This window comes from Cnephaeus nilssonii, assembly GCF_951640355.1.
Source record: "Cnephaeus nilssonii genome assembly, chromosome: 9".
In the NCBI taxonomy this organism is placed as follows: domain Eukaryota; kingdom Metazoa; phylum Chordata; class Mammalia; order Chiroptera; family Vespertilionidae; genus Cnephaeus; species Cnephaeus nilssonii.
In genome coordinates this window covers 53,779,537-53,797,098 of record NC_137080.1, presented here as the reverse complement: position 1 = coordinate 53,797,098, position 17,562 = coordinate 53,779,537, and the positions used below count along the sequence as shown (strand labels likewise).

At 44.0% G+C, this 17,562-nt stretch overlaps 1 protein-coding gene across 1 annotated transcript in view; it reads left to right on the top strand.

Annotated features, from left to right (window-relative positions):
* The first annotated feature begins 12,656 nt into the window (after positions 1-12,656).
* ZNF292 (zinc finger protein 292) overlaps positions 12,657-17,562 on the top strand; it is a 76,563-nt gene continuing 71,657 nt past the window's right edge. Inside the window, exon 1 of the mRNA XM_079779986.1 lies at positions 12,657-13,697. Within this exon, the coding sequence (XP_079636112.1) occupies positions 13,530-13,697 (168 nt within the window). The 5' untranslated portion in view covers positions 12,657-13,529. The remainder of the gene's footprint in view (positions 13,698-17,562) is intronic.

Sequence of the window (17,562 nt, the reverse complement as noted above, 5' to 3'; positions counted from 1 at the left end):
GCCCCTGCCCACTGCGGCAGCTGGAGGCCTCTGCCACCTCTGCCTTGGCCCCCGCCGCTGCGGCTTTATCCGGAAGGTTGTACAGAAGGACATCCGGTCTAATTAGCATATTATGCTTCTATTATTATAGATAATTCTCTCTTATACTAACACTAGAGGCCTGGTGCACAGAATTCATGCACTCAGGGGGGGAGGCCCCTCAGCCCGACCTGCACCCTCTCACTGTCCAGGAACCCTCAGGGGATGTCCGCATGGAGCAGGCCTAAGCTGGCAGTTGGATATCCTTAGCACTGCCACAGAAATGGGAGAGGCTCCTGCCACCGCCGCTGCACTCGCCAGCCTCATATGAGCCTGGCTCAGGGCTTCTGGCTGAGCAGTGCTCCCCCTGCAGGAGCACACTGAACACCAGGGGGCAGCTCCTGCATTGAGTGTCTGCCCCCTGGCGGTCAGTGCGCATCATAGCAACCGGTCGTTCCGTCATTCGATCGATTTGCATATTAACCTTTTATTATATAGGATGGCCAGCATTAACAATTCTAGAAGCACTCTTCCTAGACTTAAAGGAACTTGCAGCAATTATTTTTGCACATTACCCTTACTAAGTTGAACTTGGTATTGTCTGAAATGGCAATGCTGCAAGTATATGCATGTATATAAGGATATAGAGGAAACTTCTCAGGGAATGTTTTGATAATAAAGGAAAAGAAACTAAGGAAGTAAACACTTTGCACAGAATAAAGTTTAACAATTGGAAATAAATCTCTGCAAGAAATTGGGAATTTTATAATACCAACCATAACATCTCTGGATTCATAAATCCTTCTGTAGTCATTCTGACCTCTCCATAGAAGCTCTCAGAGAGCTAGCCTTTCCCCCTTCTCCTGCGTTTGGTTTATAAATTAGAATCAGAGATGTTTTATTGAAAAGGACCAACAAATCAAAAGGGGATACAGCCCATTTAAAATTTGCAGTTTATGAAAAGTCAGGGTTTCTAGTCTGAGCCAGAGACTTCTTGACTTCTCTATGGATAGTCTTATTTTGGAGAATACTCTACAACTTGAATCTACAGGAATCTGTAAAATATTAGAAGCAAAATGAGAGTAGCAAGCATCACTCCAAGCTTTAGTCAGTATCCCTTTAGAATAGGATGATTTTTCAGAATCTTAAATCCTTGCAACCAAAAGCAGCTTTTATGAATAAGAATAAGGTAGATTCTTAGATCAATACCTTGTTTTCAAGGGGCCAGGTTCTCCTTCTATGTAACTATGGAAATTAGATTACACAGGAAAGCAATCTTGCCAGAGGGAGCTGCTTGCAGGTGAACTTCCCGATACTGCTAGTGAAATTGAAATCCTAAATCCAGCTATGTTGATTGAATGCAACACACTCTAATGGGCACACACATCATTTTCGTAAGTTTTATTTTGGTAAAAGGAAACAAAACACAAACAGTGTGATTGAAAGTCTTTCTTAGCTTCTAAGTATATGCTACTGAACAAATGTGGAAACATGCTCTGCATCAAGAATCTTGTCCATTTAATGTAGCATCCTTTACCTCCAGTAGTAACACATTAGAAATTTATTTTGATAAATTCGTATATGAGCCAGATTACTGTTGTTTTCCTCAAATTCCTACCTTAAATATGTCTATTTTAAAGTTTTAAGTTGTCATTCCCAATTATACTAAAATTAACCGGTTTACCGACTATCTTCCTTTTCTTTTTTTTCTTCTTTTTTTATAACATTCACATTTGCATTAGGTTCTTATGACTGCTATTATACATGATCACAAACTTTGTGACTTAGAACAATGCAAATGTGTTAACTTACAGTCCTGGAGGTCAGAAGTCCTAAGTGGGTCTTACTGTGCTAAAATCAAGGTTTTGACAGCGCTGCCTTCCTTCTGGGGACTCAGGAGAGAATCTGTTTTCTTGCCTTTTCCAGTTTCTAGAGGTTGCTGCATTCTTAGCTGGTAGCCTGCTTTCATCTGCAAAGCCAGCAATGGCTGCTCAAGTCTTTCTCACATCAGATCATTCCGACCTCCTCTTCTGCATCCATCTTCCACATTTAAAGGACATTGTGATGACGTAGGGCCTACTCAGAGAGTGATCACCTTATGTTAAAGTCAGATTAGCGACTGTAATTCTGTCTGCAACCCTAATTCTCCCTTGCCAGATAACCTAACATATTCACAGGTTCTGGGGATGAGGACATAGATATCTACAGGGAACGTGGGACATTATCCTGACTAGCACAGCACTCTAATATTGAAATTGATTGATTATATCCTCACAGATTCATTTTTGTGCTAAAGTATATTTGAACTTTAAAAGATCGTTATAGGTCATAAACTGTCATGGTTGTCCCTTAAAAAAATGTTGAAGTTCTAACCCTGGTACCTGTGCGTATGACATTATTTAGAAATAGGGTCTTTGCATATGTAATTGAGTTAAGGTAAAGGGTGGGCCCTAAACCAATATGACTGGTCTTAAAAGAAGAGGAAAATGCCATATGATAAATAAACTGTGTATAGAGAACAGTTTGGTGTGCATGACTGCAAAAAAAAGTTTGTCAAAGTCAGTAAGTGGAACTCTAGAGAGGTAGGTTCAAGCTGTACCATTGGTTGGGCATTATGGCACCACTGACAGTTTTGAAAGGTAAATTCACATGACAATAATAACTGTTAACATCTATTGAGTGCTAATTAAGTGACAGGGATAAGCATTTTATATGCATACTAGTGGCCCAGTGCACGAAATTCATGCACACTAAAGGGGAATTAATTAGAGGAAATATTTTATTATTGCTATTTGCCTGTTCTCTATAATAGAAGTCTCAGAGATGAAAGAAAATTAGTAAAATGTATATGAAAATCTCCCTCCTGTCAGAGTCTCGGGCACGCCGTGGGACCCAGAGTCAAGTCCCCGCCCACCCACACGTGCCTCGAAATTGCATGAGACCCAGCCCCGGCCAGCCCCACCCCTATTGGGCAAGACCCAGACCCGCCAGTCCCACCCTTTTCAAGCCCAGGGGACGCAGGACGCAGCCTCACATCCCCCATTAAGCCCTGCTGGGCAGCAGATGAAGCCTCCTGCTAATCGTGCATAATGACCATTTGCATGTTAGCCTTTTATTGTTAAGATTTTCATTCAATTGCAACAGTAACAGTATAGGAATTATTATCCACAATACAGATAAGAAAATAGAAAGTAAAAAATAAAATGGATTAACCAATCCTCTACACAGCTCACTTGAGATTTGAGGGGTTCAACTCTTCCAGACTGAGTTGCCTTAAAGTCAGAGTTGTCCTTGAGAAGGACATTCTAGCTGGAAATCCTTAGCACAAAATAGAAGAGGCAGAAGGAAAGGAGACAAGTTAAGAAACCTGGCTGGCGTGGCTCAGTGGTTGAGCGTCAACCTATGAACCAGGAGGTCACAGGTTTGATTTCCCATCAGGGAACATGCCCAGGTTATAGGCTCAATCCACAGTATGGGGCGTGCAGGAGGCAACCGATCAATGAGTCTCATCATTGATGTTTCTATCTCTCTCTTCCTCTCCCTTCCACTCTGAAATCAATAAAAAATATTGTTAGGTTTGATGGAGCAATTGAGTTGATACCCTTCCCCCAGGAACTGGCTTTTCTGGTCATTTCACTATGGACATTCCCTTTGCTGAAGACCACATTCACTTGTGGTGACCACATTCCATTCTCTCCCCTCCGGGTATGCATAAAGAAGTCTCCGCCCAGAAAAATCCCGCCGAAAGTCCTTTAAAAGCCGCTGACTCCTGTCACTGGGGGCTGGAGCCATCCAGGCTCAGCCACCTGGTGTGCAGATGATCGAATAAATTCGTAATCCCTCACTACTCTGGCCTTGTGCGTTCCTCCTTCGGCAACCTAACAAATATATTTTAAAAAGAGAGAGAGGAAGAGAGATTTATGAGAGCCACTGGGGACAGCATTGGGAATGGAAACGTGATACAAAGACTTCTTTGGTAAGTCTGCCTTAGCTGATGTAACCACATTATATCACTGGAGGCAAAAACAAAGGAAACGGAAAGCAAGACTCAAAGCTGAACTCCATGTTTGGAATCTGAAACTTGGAAGGACAGCAATGCCCTGTACAGAAATAGGAAAGCAAGAGGAAGCTTAACCCCGGATGAGAGCATGGGTGGGAAGGGAGTTCGATGAATTTATTTGGGATTGAGATGCTAGCAAAACATCCAGTGGAGCTGTCCAGCATGCAGGTGGATGTGTGAAGCTGAAGCTCAGAGAAAAGTTCAGATTGCAGATATTGATTTGAGAGTCATGTTCATAAAAATTAAAGCCATAAAATGGAGGAGATTGCCAAAGGAGAGGATATAATTAGAAGGTTGATGGCAGAAACTTTAAAAAAAAATTAGCAGCCTGAAGGAGTTTTTAGTGAGATCAAAGATCCAGTGTAATAGAATCATGTTCTATCACTGGAGGCAAAAACAAAGAATATAATTAATCACTGAACATCTTGAGCAACTAAGACAGGTCTTAAGAATCTTAGAAGATATGCCTCCCAAATAGAAACTAAACAGTGGAAAGGTGTCACAAGGAAGTCCTTTTCCAAAATAATTGTACAGAAAATGGCTTTTTGAGATCAAAGGTGAGGACCTTGGGCTTCCATTCATAAAGGTCGTCACTGCAGATTTTCTGGGCATTCTGCACTACACACTGCAAGGCACATGTCCTGCTGGCCTCTTTCTCGGAACAAGGTGCTTTACTTTCTTTTCCGTATGTTTTTATTGATTTCAGAGAGAGGAAGGGAGAGGGAGAGATAGAATCATCCATAATGAGAGAGAATCATTGATCGCTTCTGCCTCCTGCATGCCCCCTACTGGGTTTGAGCCTACAACCGGGGCACGCGCCCTGACTGGGAATCAAACCATGATCTCTTGGTTCATAGGTCAACACACAACCTCTGAGCCACACTGGCCCGCTAAGGTGCTTTACTTTCACTATGCTTTGAGGGAAAAGTATCTGGAGTAACTGTGAAGATTCTTCATGCAAAAAATTTATACAGGGAAGTAATTAAGCCTTTTCTTCCCATATAAAGAGCTCAAGTATATGAAAAATGCAAAATACTCCAAAAGATTGAATTTGTCATAAAAGTAGTTTTCATAGTTACAGCCTTATGATCGCAAACAAATATGTACAGAGCAACTTCTAATAATTCTGTGAGGAGCAACACATGCTGATCCTTTGGAAGTTAAAAAATAATGTTTTGACTTTAATCTTGCAAGTTCATTTGAAGCATATTTGGTTCGTTTTGAAGTCCTGGTCTTATGCATTTGACAGGAAACTCAAGCAGAAAGAAAACATACATTTCTCATAGTTTCGTCTTTCAGCTTTACTCCCCTGCTGTGTTGTGCCAGAGAGTGTGTGGTGAGAAATGAGTCTTTGTTTCTAAATGATGCAGCAAAGCAGCAGACCGTTGAGTGTTTGTAAGTGTTTTGTTACTTTCTACACTTGAAATAGGGCAGAGCACCAAAGAAGGAAGCCCTACAGTGGCATTGAAATGCCAGAGTGAGTCTTGGTATCCTGAAACAAAGGTAAAGGAAGTTGCCTCCTTGCTTCACTGAATATTTCATGCCCCAAATAGGTAACTTCTTGGAACATTTACCTTTCATCACTAATCCAAAATGGGAATAACACACCAGAAAGGTATTATATTGGCAGAAATATTAAATAAGAAATAAACATTAGCGCTCTCTCTCTCTCTCTCTCTCTCTCTCTCTATATATATATATATATATATATATATATATATGAAGAGGAAGGAAGAAAGAGAGAGAGAGAGAGATCAGCTGCCTCCTGCCTGCCCCCTCCCTGAGCATGTGTCATGTGTCCTGACCGGGAATTGAACCGGCAACCTTTCAGTCCAACTGAACCACACCAGTCAGGGCCATTAGCTCCATCTTAATATTCCTGACCAGGAATCAAACTGTGACCTCTTGGTTCGATGCTCAACCACTAAACCACACCAGCTGGGCACTGCAGTATTTTTATAGTGGGGGAAAAAGGAAATAACCCAATTGTATATCTGTTGAGTAATTAATTAATTTGTTGCATTTATACTGTGCAATACCATGTGGCTATTAGATATAATGCTGATATGGCAAATTTCTAAAAATTATTAAGGGAAAAAAGCAAAGTGGAACACCACCCAGATGAGTGGTATGAATCAATTTGTTTAAGAAAGTGGAGTGGTGACTTACAGATGCCTATATATACATAAGAAAAATTTCTTAAGAATAAATAAACTGTTACTGAGTCTAGTGACAGGTGGGACTAGAGGTTAGGAATAAAGGATTTTTATTTTTTATTTCATGTCTTTCCTTACTTCTTGAAAAATTTCCCCAAACATGAATTATATTTATAATTTAAAAATTAATGATACCCATTAACAATGACAGGAACTGTTGGAATCATGGAATTCACAAATCGAATTTTAAGTGAAGTGTTTCTTTCTGCTCCACTTACCCTTATGCATATAAAAATGCATTTTAATAAGGCAGATAAATGCAGGAAAGGTTTTGAAGTATCTCCCACTTGTTCCTGCACACACTTCCTGATAGGGCTGTTAAGAAGTAATCAAGTTCTGCTTAACAAGGAGCATCACTAGAGAAGGCATGAATAAGGAGTTGAAAATGCACATCTACTGAGAAATCGCCTACTATGTGCAGAACATTGAACTAGGGGTTTAAGATCCAAATGATTCACAAAACAATAGCTTTGGATAATTAAGGTGATTCAAACAAATTATGAAGAGCTGGCTATAACTTTTTTAAAAAGTGGCCTGTGCCCACTGGTGGGTGAAGTAAGAAGGAGGGAGTTCAAGAATTTGTTACAAAAATGGTGCAAGGGCCCTGAGTTGAAGGAAGGGGAGGGAAGGCAGAATTAGACAACTACAGGTTCAGAGCACTATGATCTGAAGCACCCTGAAGGGATGGTTAGAAATGCAGATTTCTGGGGCCCAGTCTACTGAATCAGACTTTCTAGAAGTGTGGTCTGAGATTGGGCTTTTCAGTCAGATTGTCTAAGTGAGCTAAGGTTTGAGAGGTTCTTCTCTAAGATAACTCAGATCCTGAAGAATAAGTCCTACCTGGAGTCAGAAATAATCTTATATTTATTTTCTCCTTAGATTTCTAGGAAGGTAGTAGGACCATATGAAGCAGTGCACTAAATGTTAGTGGGTAAACTCATGGTGAAGAAATTGAGAAACGATTCAGTCATGTTAAGAAAACAATTGGCTTGGAGATTTAGAATCTCTTGAGAAGATGATTTTAAAAATCAATATTGTCACACAACATAAGAGCAAAGACAAAGTTAAATTGGGCCTAAAGCACAGGTTAAGTTTGTGAAAAAGAAAGCTAGAGTTCACATTTTTGCAGTTCATCTGTTACAGTGAAACAACTGAGCATATCTCTTGTCTCCTTTTTAATCATCTATCTATATATAAAAGCCTAAGTGACCGAACCACCGAATGACTGAACCACCGGTTGCTATAATGCACACTGACCACCTGGGGGCAGACGCTCAACGCAGGAGCTGTCCGCTGGTGCTCAGTGCACTCTCACAGCCAACCTCCTGGGGCCAGCCAACCTCCTGCGGTCCTTCCCCCTGGCTGGCCGGCCCTGAGTGGCCCTGATCAGGACTGGATGAGATGGCACTGATCAGCCCCCCATCGCCAGCCAGGCTGAGGGACCCCACCCGTGCATGAATTCGTGCACCGGGCCTCTAGTACTATTATAACTTCTTATAATAGAAAATTGTATTAATAAAACATAGATCCTTGAAATATTTAAAAGATAGTTATAAATAAGCTCCTGCAGTTTGGAGAGCATCTGATCTCCCTGGGTAAGTCTGGGATATTTTAGATAATGAGGATAGGTATAAATACATATCTATGATTGCCAAAGATAAATGAAATTGAGTTTAGTTCAACGGGCATTTACTGACTACTTATTACCTTGCAGTGTGCCAAAGGGTATTAGAGAAGGGAGGCAGTCTCTACCCTCAAAGGGCTTACAAGTTTGTGAGTGAGGCTTATCTATAGACTATGATAAAAGGCATGAGGACAGATTCCAAATCAAAATACAGTAAGTAGTAAATCAAACATACCAGAGTTTTAAAGAGTGGTTATTTCTGTATGGGGAAGGTTTCTAAGGGAAAGCAAAACAAGTCAGTCACATTTACTCTGCTGACAGATGTTGTATCCTGATTTCACTCCACCCAAGCAAAGGAAGTCTTCACAGAGGAGCTCTGGTTAGAGAGGAACTTGAGAGGACGAGGCTGTGGGGACAGGAATAGTGAGTAAGAACATTTTTAAAAAATTCTTTATTGTTTAAAGTATTACATAAGTCTCCTTTCCGCCCCCCCCCATTGACTTCTCCCCGGCCGCCCCCACCCCCTAGCACATGCCCTCACCCCCCTACTGTCTGTGTCCATTGGTTATGCTCATATGCATGCATACAAGTCTTTTGGTTGATCTCTTACCCCCTCACCCCCTCTCCCCGCCTTCCCTCATAGGTTGGACAGTCTGTTAGTAAGAACATTTTTGTAAAGGTATGATAGAGGGTAAGTTCTTGGTGGGACTGATCCTGCTCCAGTATATGAATATAATACTAAATACTCAAAATGATATAATTAAGTTGTTATCATTATTATTGCTATATGTCTGTAGGGATCACTGAAATCAGCAAAACTCCTAAGAAGTTGATGTCTTAAAGTGTGAAGAAGATAAACAGCAGATCCAGGGCGCGGCACACTCTCCGCCACAAAAGTGCTATTTTCTGATGGATTTCCAATGAGATGCAGTGATTAAAACTTAGAAATATAAAGAAAGGCACTTTTTATATTTCTTTCTTTGCTTCTTTGGAGAGATGCTGTGGACCAACTCAAATATTTTGTTACAAGGTTTTATTTTGCTTCATTTCTCAAGTATTTTCACCTTGGTTAATTTAAACGTTTGAGTAACTGGGGCTCTATTAAAAGCATTTTAAAAATGTTATTATTCTTGCCCTGGCCAGGTGGCTCAGTTGGTTGGGTCCCTGGTCTGGTACACCCAAAGGTTGGGGATTCTATTCTGGTCAGAGCACATACCTATGTTGCAGGTTTGATGCCCGGTTGGGGCGAGGTCAGGAGGCATCTCTCTCTCTCTCTCTCTCTCTCTCTCTCTCTCTCTCTCTCTCTCTCCCCCTCCCTCCCTCCCTCCCTCCCTCCCTCTCTCTCAACATATCCTCTAATGTGGATTAAAAATGATAATCAAAGGTTATTACTTTCTCATTCGCACTGGCTTTTCCTCAGGTGGTAAGAAAACAGAATATCCGAATAGGCAATACAAATATCCCTCCTCATTTAATTAACTGTATGTGCTATCATCTTTCTGGGAAGAACTTAAGGACTGAAATTAATCCTCTTAAATGTGGCTCCAATGTTTCCGGTGCTTTTGGAATAATTTCAGTTCTGTGGTATAGCACCTGTCTCATGTTTTCAACCTCTTGTTTCCGCTTCGCTGTTCCTCTCAAGGAAAATGTGTTCCTTGGATATGTGTGGCATCTTAAGCCGATTCCACTAGATCTTTAACCCGTGTTCCCTATTTCTGTCAGTGAGCATAGCTCTGCTTTCCAGACTCTGAGGAGGACTTTCTACTGGACCAAGCCCCGGACAGACTCCAGCCCTCGCTTCTGGGATCTAGGAGGCAGCCAGTGTGGGGCCGGACGCCCGGCCCTTTGGAAGTGAGCAGATTGAGTCTGCGAGCCCCGCAGCAGTGCCCGCGCCCCGGCCTCCGCGGGACAGACCCCAGCATGCCCGCGGGGTTGGTTTCGGAGGCCCCGCGCCCCACCGCGACCTGGAGAGGTTCCAGCACCTTTCGGCCTGGAGGCCCCGGGCCACCGCTGCTCCGGGGCCAGGAATCACAGCAGTTCTGCGGGCTTGACTTGCAGCTCTGGGTGGAAAAGCCGCGGCTGCAAATGCGGAGGTTGAGGCTGCTGAGCGCCGGCGGCCCGGGACCAACGACTCTGAGCTCCCGTGCGGCTGCTGGGCGAGCGCGCGCCGAGCCGCGGCCCGGGGACCCCGGTCTGGCCTCGGGCAAGTGGGGATCCGCAGACAGGGTCAGCGGAGCGGAGCGGGGCCAGCTTTTAGCCTGGTTCCAGTCCTGCGGACCTTCTCGGTCGCCAGGGCCCACCCAGGGGGAGAGCAGGGGGAGAATAAACAGCAGATCGAGGGCGCTGCGCGCTCCCCGCCACCTCCTGGCCTGGCGCTGTCTCCCCGCGCGCAGGGCCCGGGCCGGGCTGCGGGGTTTCTCTGGACCGGGGCTCGGAGGGACCTGCTGGGCCTTAGTCCTGAGCGATCCGTCATCTGCAAACGCAGCTCGGGTTGCATCCCAGGCTCTGTTAGCAGGCACAAATCAGCTACGTTCCTGCCCCTGGGCCCTGCTATTTCAAGAATTCAAGGGAAAAAATGTGCAACGATGCGGTACGGGTCCGTGCAGCGCAGGGAACTCGTGAAGCAAAGAGGCGCGCGCGGCCTGCACGCAGACACATTCGTCCCCTCTGGGTCTTCCCGGCTTTACTGATCGCGGGGGGTGGAGGGAAGGTTTGTTTCTCTCTCCCAGAGTTACTCTGAAATCAACTCTCTTTAGAGCGAAGGTCCATATGGTTACATCTCGCCTGTAGCAATCGCAATGTGTCCGAAATGGGCACCAGCACTAGCCGCACAGAGTTTCTCCGAGACGCGGAGTCTCTTGGCCCCGGAGTTTATTCTTGTTTCCTCGGTGGAATGGGCCTCCGAAATCCCCAGAACGTCTCAGTAAGTACATATATAATGATTCCCCGTAAGTGACAGCTTGGGACTTAGGTACAATAAGTCATGTGTACTTGTTGATACACCTTTTCTATGAATGAGAATGATATTTTTGAGGCAAACTCGATCTGACAAGAGATAGTATATCCAATCTTTATCATTTAACTAAAAACCTGCACTTCTATAGAGATTTGGTGGACATTCTAGTTAGCACCTTAGACTACTTTGATGTTCTGCGTTGAATCTACATGCATTTTCATAATACAACACTTATATTGCATATATTACCATTGCAGGTCACTCTTCCACAAAACTGTACATTTCCTTAAGGAAGGGATAGTTTTTCCTCACCTTTGATTTTCCCATCAAGTAATGCCTACACGTAAGTACTCAATAATTATTAATTACACAACTCACTCTTAGTTATTAAATTTCTACACTCTGAAACAGAGGAATGAAGGAATGGGAAGATAGGCCTTAAAGAGACCAAATACAAGTGAAGGACTTGGTAATCCATGCTGAGTGGCATTTGCAAGACAGTAATGGTGCTCAGAAACAATTTGCTAATCAAACCTCCTTGGTTTTAGGACTATCATGAGCAGGAGGTGGGAGTGACCTACATATTCAGGCAATTTTTAAAAAATTAATATTTGGATATTTCTTTCTCTCTTTCTTTCTTTCTTTCTTTCTTTCTTTCTTTCTTTCTTTCTTTCTTTTCTTTCTTTCTTTCTTTCTTTCTTTCTATGAACTAGGTGTGTACGCCATAATGCTTGAAGCGAAAATGTACTTTGCCTACCTTTGATGCCTTATCTGTCCTCGGATTTACTGGTACATTTGGCTAACCCCATATTCTCACTTTTTATATTTTCAATGGCATCATAACATAAATTGGAGAAACCTGATTTGGATATCTAAAATACTTACCTTGGGAAAGTGAGCTGCAAATATTAAAATCCATTAGCTACCTTAATTGTTGCTTTTTCAGTTCTCAGTGATACTTTATATCCTTGTACCTTAGTCTTTGAATGTACTCCCCAGCTTCTTCCCTGAGTAAACATGTGAAGAACCTGTCTTGTTATTATGTATCAGCACACATGCTATACTAATATTTTAGCTGATACTGTCTTTCAAAAGGGTTCAGTTGTGCCCACTCACCTTACATAAAGGCACTTCAAAAACATCACCACCACTGATGCGTTACAAAACATTCATTCTGGACAACATACTATTAGAACACTTTCTAATAATGATAGAAATCTCTTGGAGGAGGATGCTGCACACAATAGGAATTCTTTTTATTTTAAATGCTTGTACTAGAAATATATACTTCACTTGGAATATGATAGTGAAAATGCTAGTTGCCTCATCAATACCATTGTTTCTGAATTTCTGTAGACCAGTTGTAAGAAAGGTAAGCCTCTTGTCTTATTTTCTGCTACTAACAAAGTATTTGTTTTATGCTGAACTTTAGGGTTAACCACTTGAATTTTGGTAGTACCTCTTCTACTGTTTGTTCAAGTGCCAAGTATTCATTCTTTCCAGCCTGTAAGTAGAATATGATTCCGAATGCTATCTGTTTGTAGCACCAGAAAAAAAACTGCTGTTGAATTTATAATTCTCGATAACCACGGTCTTTTATTTTAGCATCAATTTATCCTCCTTGTTGCTATTTTTAATGGAGTCCTTATTGCCCCCCCCCCCCCTTGACCTACTTTCTTTTTAGGTACTTGCATATACAGCGTGTTTTCAGTGATGGTGATTTCTGTAGTGTGTAGAAGAAAAGATTCTTAAATCACAGTGAAACACATCAGTTAGCGATCGCTTATTCTAGAAATACTTTGGTGGTTTAAAAAATCATCTTGTTACAGTGCCCCCACTTTCATCGTCTGAAATCTTTCAAGCTATGCTTTTCATGAATTTGCCCCGTTCTCCCGGTGAGGGTTTGAACTCCATTCCGTTCTGGTCCAATGGTTATTTTTCTCTGTTGCCTCCGCCTCCCAGAGATTGTTTTTCCTGGGGAGAGGCGTTCCAGGGGCAGAAGAGGAGAGCGGAGAGAGAGAGAGAGAGAGCTGGTGCCTCCGGCACTCGATCCCTCCTCCCCAACCTGGTGAGAAGTCCATTTTGACAGTTCCCAGTCTCGCTTGGGCTCTCACGCCTGTGGTCCACGGGCAGGTTTTACCTTCTCTCTCCTCCCTGCCTCTGGCCTGCCTGCAGGCCCCCCGCCCGCCGCAAATGCTGCCCTTGCCCCAGCCCACTCAGAGCTCTCCCACACCCGTGCTCGCGGGGACCTGGGGCCCACGTCCGTAGAGGACTCCGGGGCCTGGGAGAGCCGAGCCGGGATCTGGACGCCCCAGGGCAGCCCCTCCCCAGGGTTTTCCCTCGGTCCAGTCGCCCACGTGACCGAGAACGCGCCAGCACCGGCCCGCCCCTTTCGGCCGCGGCTGCCCACTTCCCGCCGCGGGGGGAAAGTAAACCGCGGTTTTTCCGCACCGCCCCCCACCTCGCCCGCCTCCTCTCCCCTTCCCTTCACCCCCGCGACCCCCTCGCACCCTTCTCTCCGCCCCGCCGTCCTCCCCACCGGGCCCTTTGTACGTGCTCGGCGGCGTGCGAGCGCGCCCGGCACGTGACCCCTCCGAACGTGGCATTGTGTTATCACGTGACCCAGGTGCGTACGCGACGGAGCGGGGTGTGAAGATGGCGGACGAGGAGGCCGAGCAGGAGAGGCTGAGTCGCGGCGGAGGCGGCTGCGTCGCGGAGCTGCAGCGCCTGGGCGAGCGGCTCCAGGAGCTGGAGCGAGAGCTGAGGGAGAGCCGGGCGCCGGCCGTGGAGGCGGCCACGGAGTACTGTCAGCAGCTGTGCCAGGTGAGAGCGCCGGGGTCCCCTCCCCCTTTCCCCAGCGAGAAGGGGAAGAGGGCGGGCGAGCGAGCGCCTAGTGGCCGAGCGGTGGTCGTCCCTGCCCTGGCGGCGCCGGAGCCGCCGCCCGGCGGGAGCTGGGAGTACGAGGGAAGGAGCCTTTGTGTGGCTGCCGTTGTGGCGGCTGCTGTCGGCGGCTCCCGGCTGGGGGAAGGGAGTTGTGGTCTGGGCGGAAAATCCCCCCTCCCCTCCCCTTTCCCGAACTCGGGCTGCGCGGTCCCCGAGGCCGCGGAGATGCCGACGGCGAGAAAGGGAGCCCTCTCGGCCGCAGGGAGAGAGGGGAAGGGGCGATCGGAGGCCCGGCCCCCGGCTCCCACCTCCTCTTATTGTGCCCTGGGATTACCGCGCCCCCCGCCGCTGCGCGTCTCTGCTCCACTCCGACGGGCCTCCGCCCCCTCGGGTTTGATGCCTTTGCTCCCCTGCTTTCCTCCGTCCCGCCCCCGGCCCCGTCCTCGCCGTCTGCGGGCCTTTGTTGTTCGAGTTTCGCCTTGGGACTGAAGGGGCCTTTGTTGATGGTCGGAGAAGCTGGGCCGGAGGTCGGGGTGGGGGGCGCGCAGCTTGTCCCTTCCTGCCTTTGCTTGCTGGGTGCACCGCTTCCATAGTAAAGGTTGCTTTTTGTCGGTCGAGAGGAGCTGACTCTGTCTGTGTATCCTAAGCTCCAATGTCCCCGTGGGGCCGCTTTTCTAGAGTCGCTTCTCTTTTGCTTTCACCCTTCTAGGAGTGCAGTTGCCTCTGTCCGCCCCCCATCTCGCTCTTCCCGCCCCCCCCCCCCCCATCTCCCCATTACTTGGAGCCTTCCCTCTTTGGCCTCCTGGTGAAACCGAGAGCATTGAGGTTCTGTGGACCTGTGCTCTTGTCAGTTTCAGACCTTCCCTTCTCTTGCATAAGGACACTGCTTTCCAGTAATTGCGTTCTAGCCAGGATTTAGAATGTTAATAACACTTGGAGAGAAATCGGAGGTTTGGGGGTCTACATTTGGACTTGATTACAAAACCTCCAGTTACGTCTGAAATTTCAAGGAGCTACTGCTGGCTGTGGTGAAGATTTTCGTTAGATTTTCTTCTTGAGGAGGAAAAAGACGATTTTTAGAGTTGGTTTGTGAATGTATCATGGAGAAGTTGTTTTGGAACGATACTGAATTAGAGTTGGTTTGTGAATGTATCATGGAGAAGTTGTTTTGGAACGATACTGAATTCACGGTGGAACAATGACCCTTTTTCCATTTCAGAATAGATTACATTTTCACTCAATTCCTAGCCTCTAATTTCTGAAATCTTTTCTTTATCATTTATATGATCAGGGATACTTGATACCATGCAAAAAAAAAATTCTCCATTTTTGTATGTACATTATTGTCACTAATTATTTGGTGGTTAATTATCTTAAAATTTGTGAGATCAGCCCTAGCCGGTTTGACTCAGTGGATAGAGCGTCGACCTGCGGACTAAAGGGTCTCAGGTTCGATTCCGGTCAAGGGCACATGCCCAAGTTGCGGGCTTGAACCCTAGTGAGGAGCATGCAAGAGGCAGCCAATCAGTGATTCTCATCATTGATATCTCTCTCTCTCTCTCTCTCTCTCTCTCTCTCTCTCTCTCTCTCTATCTGAAATTAATAAAAATAAATAAAAATATATATTTTTTAAAAATTGTGAGATCAAGAGGTGATTTTCTAAAAGGATGTATAGGCCATGTGAAAGCTCCCTAAGATAACATAGGTCTGGTGAATATCTATGGCAAAATTAGAGATTCTGTCATTCTTTTGATTCCTAGTTTGAAAGAATTGTTGGAATTTGCAAATTTCACTAACCTGGTAGTACCTACTCATTCTTAATTGGTCTTTCAGATATAAAGACTTACTTTAGATATAAAAATATACTTCAGTAAGATGCCCAAAAAAGGAAGTCTTTCATTTATAAGTTAGGTCAGCTTTTTAATCAGTGAAAAGTATTCAAGTCTCACTTTGCTGAAACATTTTTTTTCAGGTGACAGTGTCCTGTTGGGTTTAAGGCTAATTGCAAATACTCTTTAAAAAAAAAAATTTTTTTTATTGATCTCAGAGAGGAGGGGGGAAAGAGAGACACACAAACATCAATGATGAGAGAGAACCATTGATCGGCTGCCTCCTGGGGATCGCACCTGCAACCCAGGCATGTGCCCCAGCTGGGAATCGAACTGTAACTTCCACCACTGAATCACACTGGCCGGTCATAATTATTGTAAATGCTCTTGGCCAGCAATATTTATAAGTAGGGTTGATAATTCTGGGAAAATGGAATTTCATGCAAGTTGAACTTTTTTGAGGGTGTGCTATATCATAAAGTTATCACTTCCAAAACATTTTAAATGGATAAAACATTTTTTATCAGTAAGAAAGTAACTTCCTGTATTAGTTTTAAGTTATTAGTCTTACAACACATAAATTGTTTTTATTGTCCAGTGCTATATGAAACAGTAATAAAACAAATGCTGTGTTTGTGGATTTCAAAAATAATGAAAGATTTTATGCACTAAAATCCAACAATAATTTAAATGTATTTGAAAGTGATCTCCATTATTTGAATAGGTACAGAGTGTATCTGATGTTTGATCCCCTCTAGAACATTTTCTGTAATTTTTTTTAAGTAACCTATTTGTTAGTGATCTTGTCAAGTAGAAGTAACTTGAAGTTTCTCTTCTTTAAAATTGGATCCTGGCCATTATTATTTAAATATATTTTTATTGGTTTCAGAGAGGAAAGGAAAGGGAGAGAGAGAGAGAGAAACATCAATGATGAGAGAGAATCATTGATCAGCTGCTTCCTGCACATCCCTTACTGGAGACTGAGCCGGAAACCCAGACATGTACCCTTGACCACAATCAAACCCGGACCCTCAGTCCGCAGGCTGATGCTCTATTCACTGAGCCAAATGGGCTAGGGCTAACCTTTTGATATGAGTTGAGCAAAGCAGTGGTTAACAATTATAGAATTTATTGAAGCAATCTAAAAGCAGTGCTAGAAATACTAGGAGCTAGAAATTGTCTTTGTTCCTAACCTTAAGATTATCATTTAATGTTTTTCTATCTAATATTTTCCTGTAAAACTATGAGATATTCACAATACTTCAAGAAGGCAAAGATAAATGAATCAGAATTAGTGGGCTTTAAAGTTAATAGACTATAAGTGTTGATGCTTAGTGCTTGTGTAATCCTCATTTGTTGCATTTATTTGGAAATGAATTAGTTTACATTCTCAATTTTTACCTCAGTAAAAGGTGAATTTCTGGCGAATGTAGTGAAACCTACAAAAATAGGACTTGCTTACACTTTTTAATGTATTGGATTTTTTTTCTTTTCTTTTTTGTTTAATCCTCACCTGAGGATATTTTTTATTAATTTTAGAGAGAGTAGAAGGGACTGGGAAGACAGAGAAACACGTATGTGCCCTTGATCAGAATCGAATCCAGGACCCTTCAGTCCGAGGGTTGGTGCTCTATCCACTGAGCTGCACCGGCTAGGGCAATTTTCTTTCTTTTTGAATGAGGCAGGATAACATTTCTTGAATTTTAAAAAAATAAAACAATGAAAGACATTAAATTTTCCTTACTGTTATCATTATTGTTTTGATCTTTATATTGGGTTGCTTCCTGGAAGCATGTCCCACTTATTTATATCAACACTAGAGGCCCGATGCACAAAATTTGTGCAAGGGGCTTGGCCCTCGCAGCTGCAGCCGTTTGCCTTGGCTTCAACTGGAAGGATGTCCGGAAGGTTGTTCGCCTGTCTGGTCTAATTAGCATATTACGCTTTTATTATTATAGGTTTGCTTAAAGCTTAAT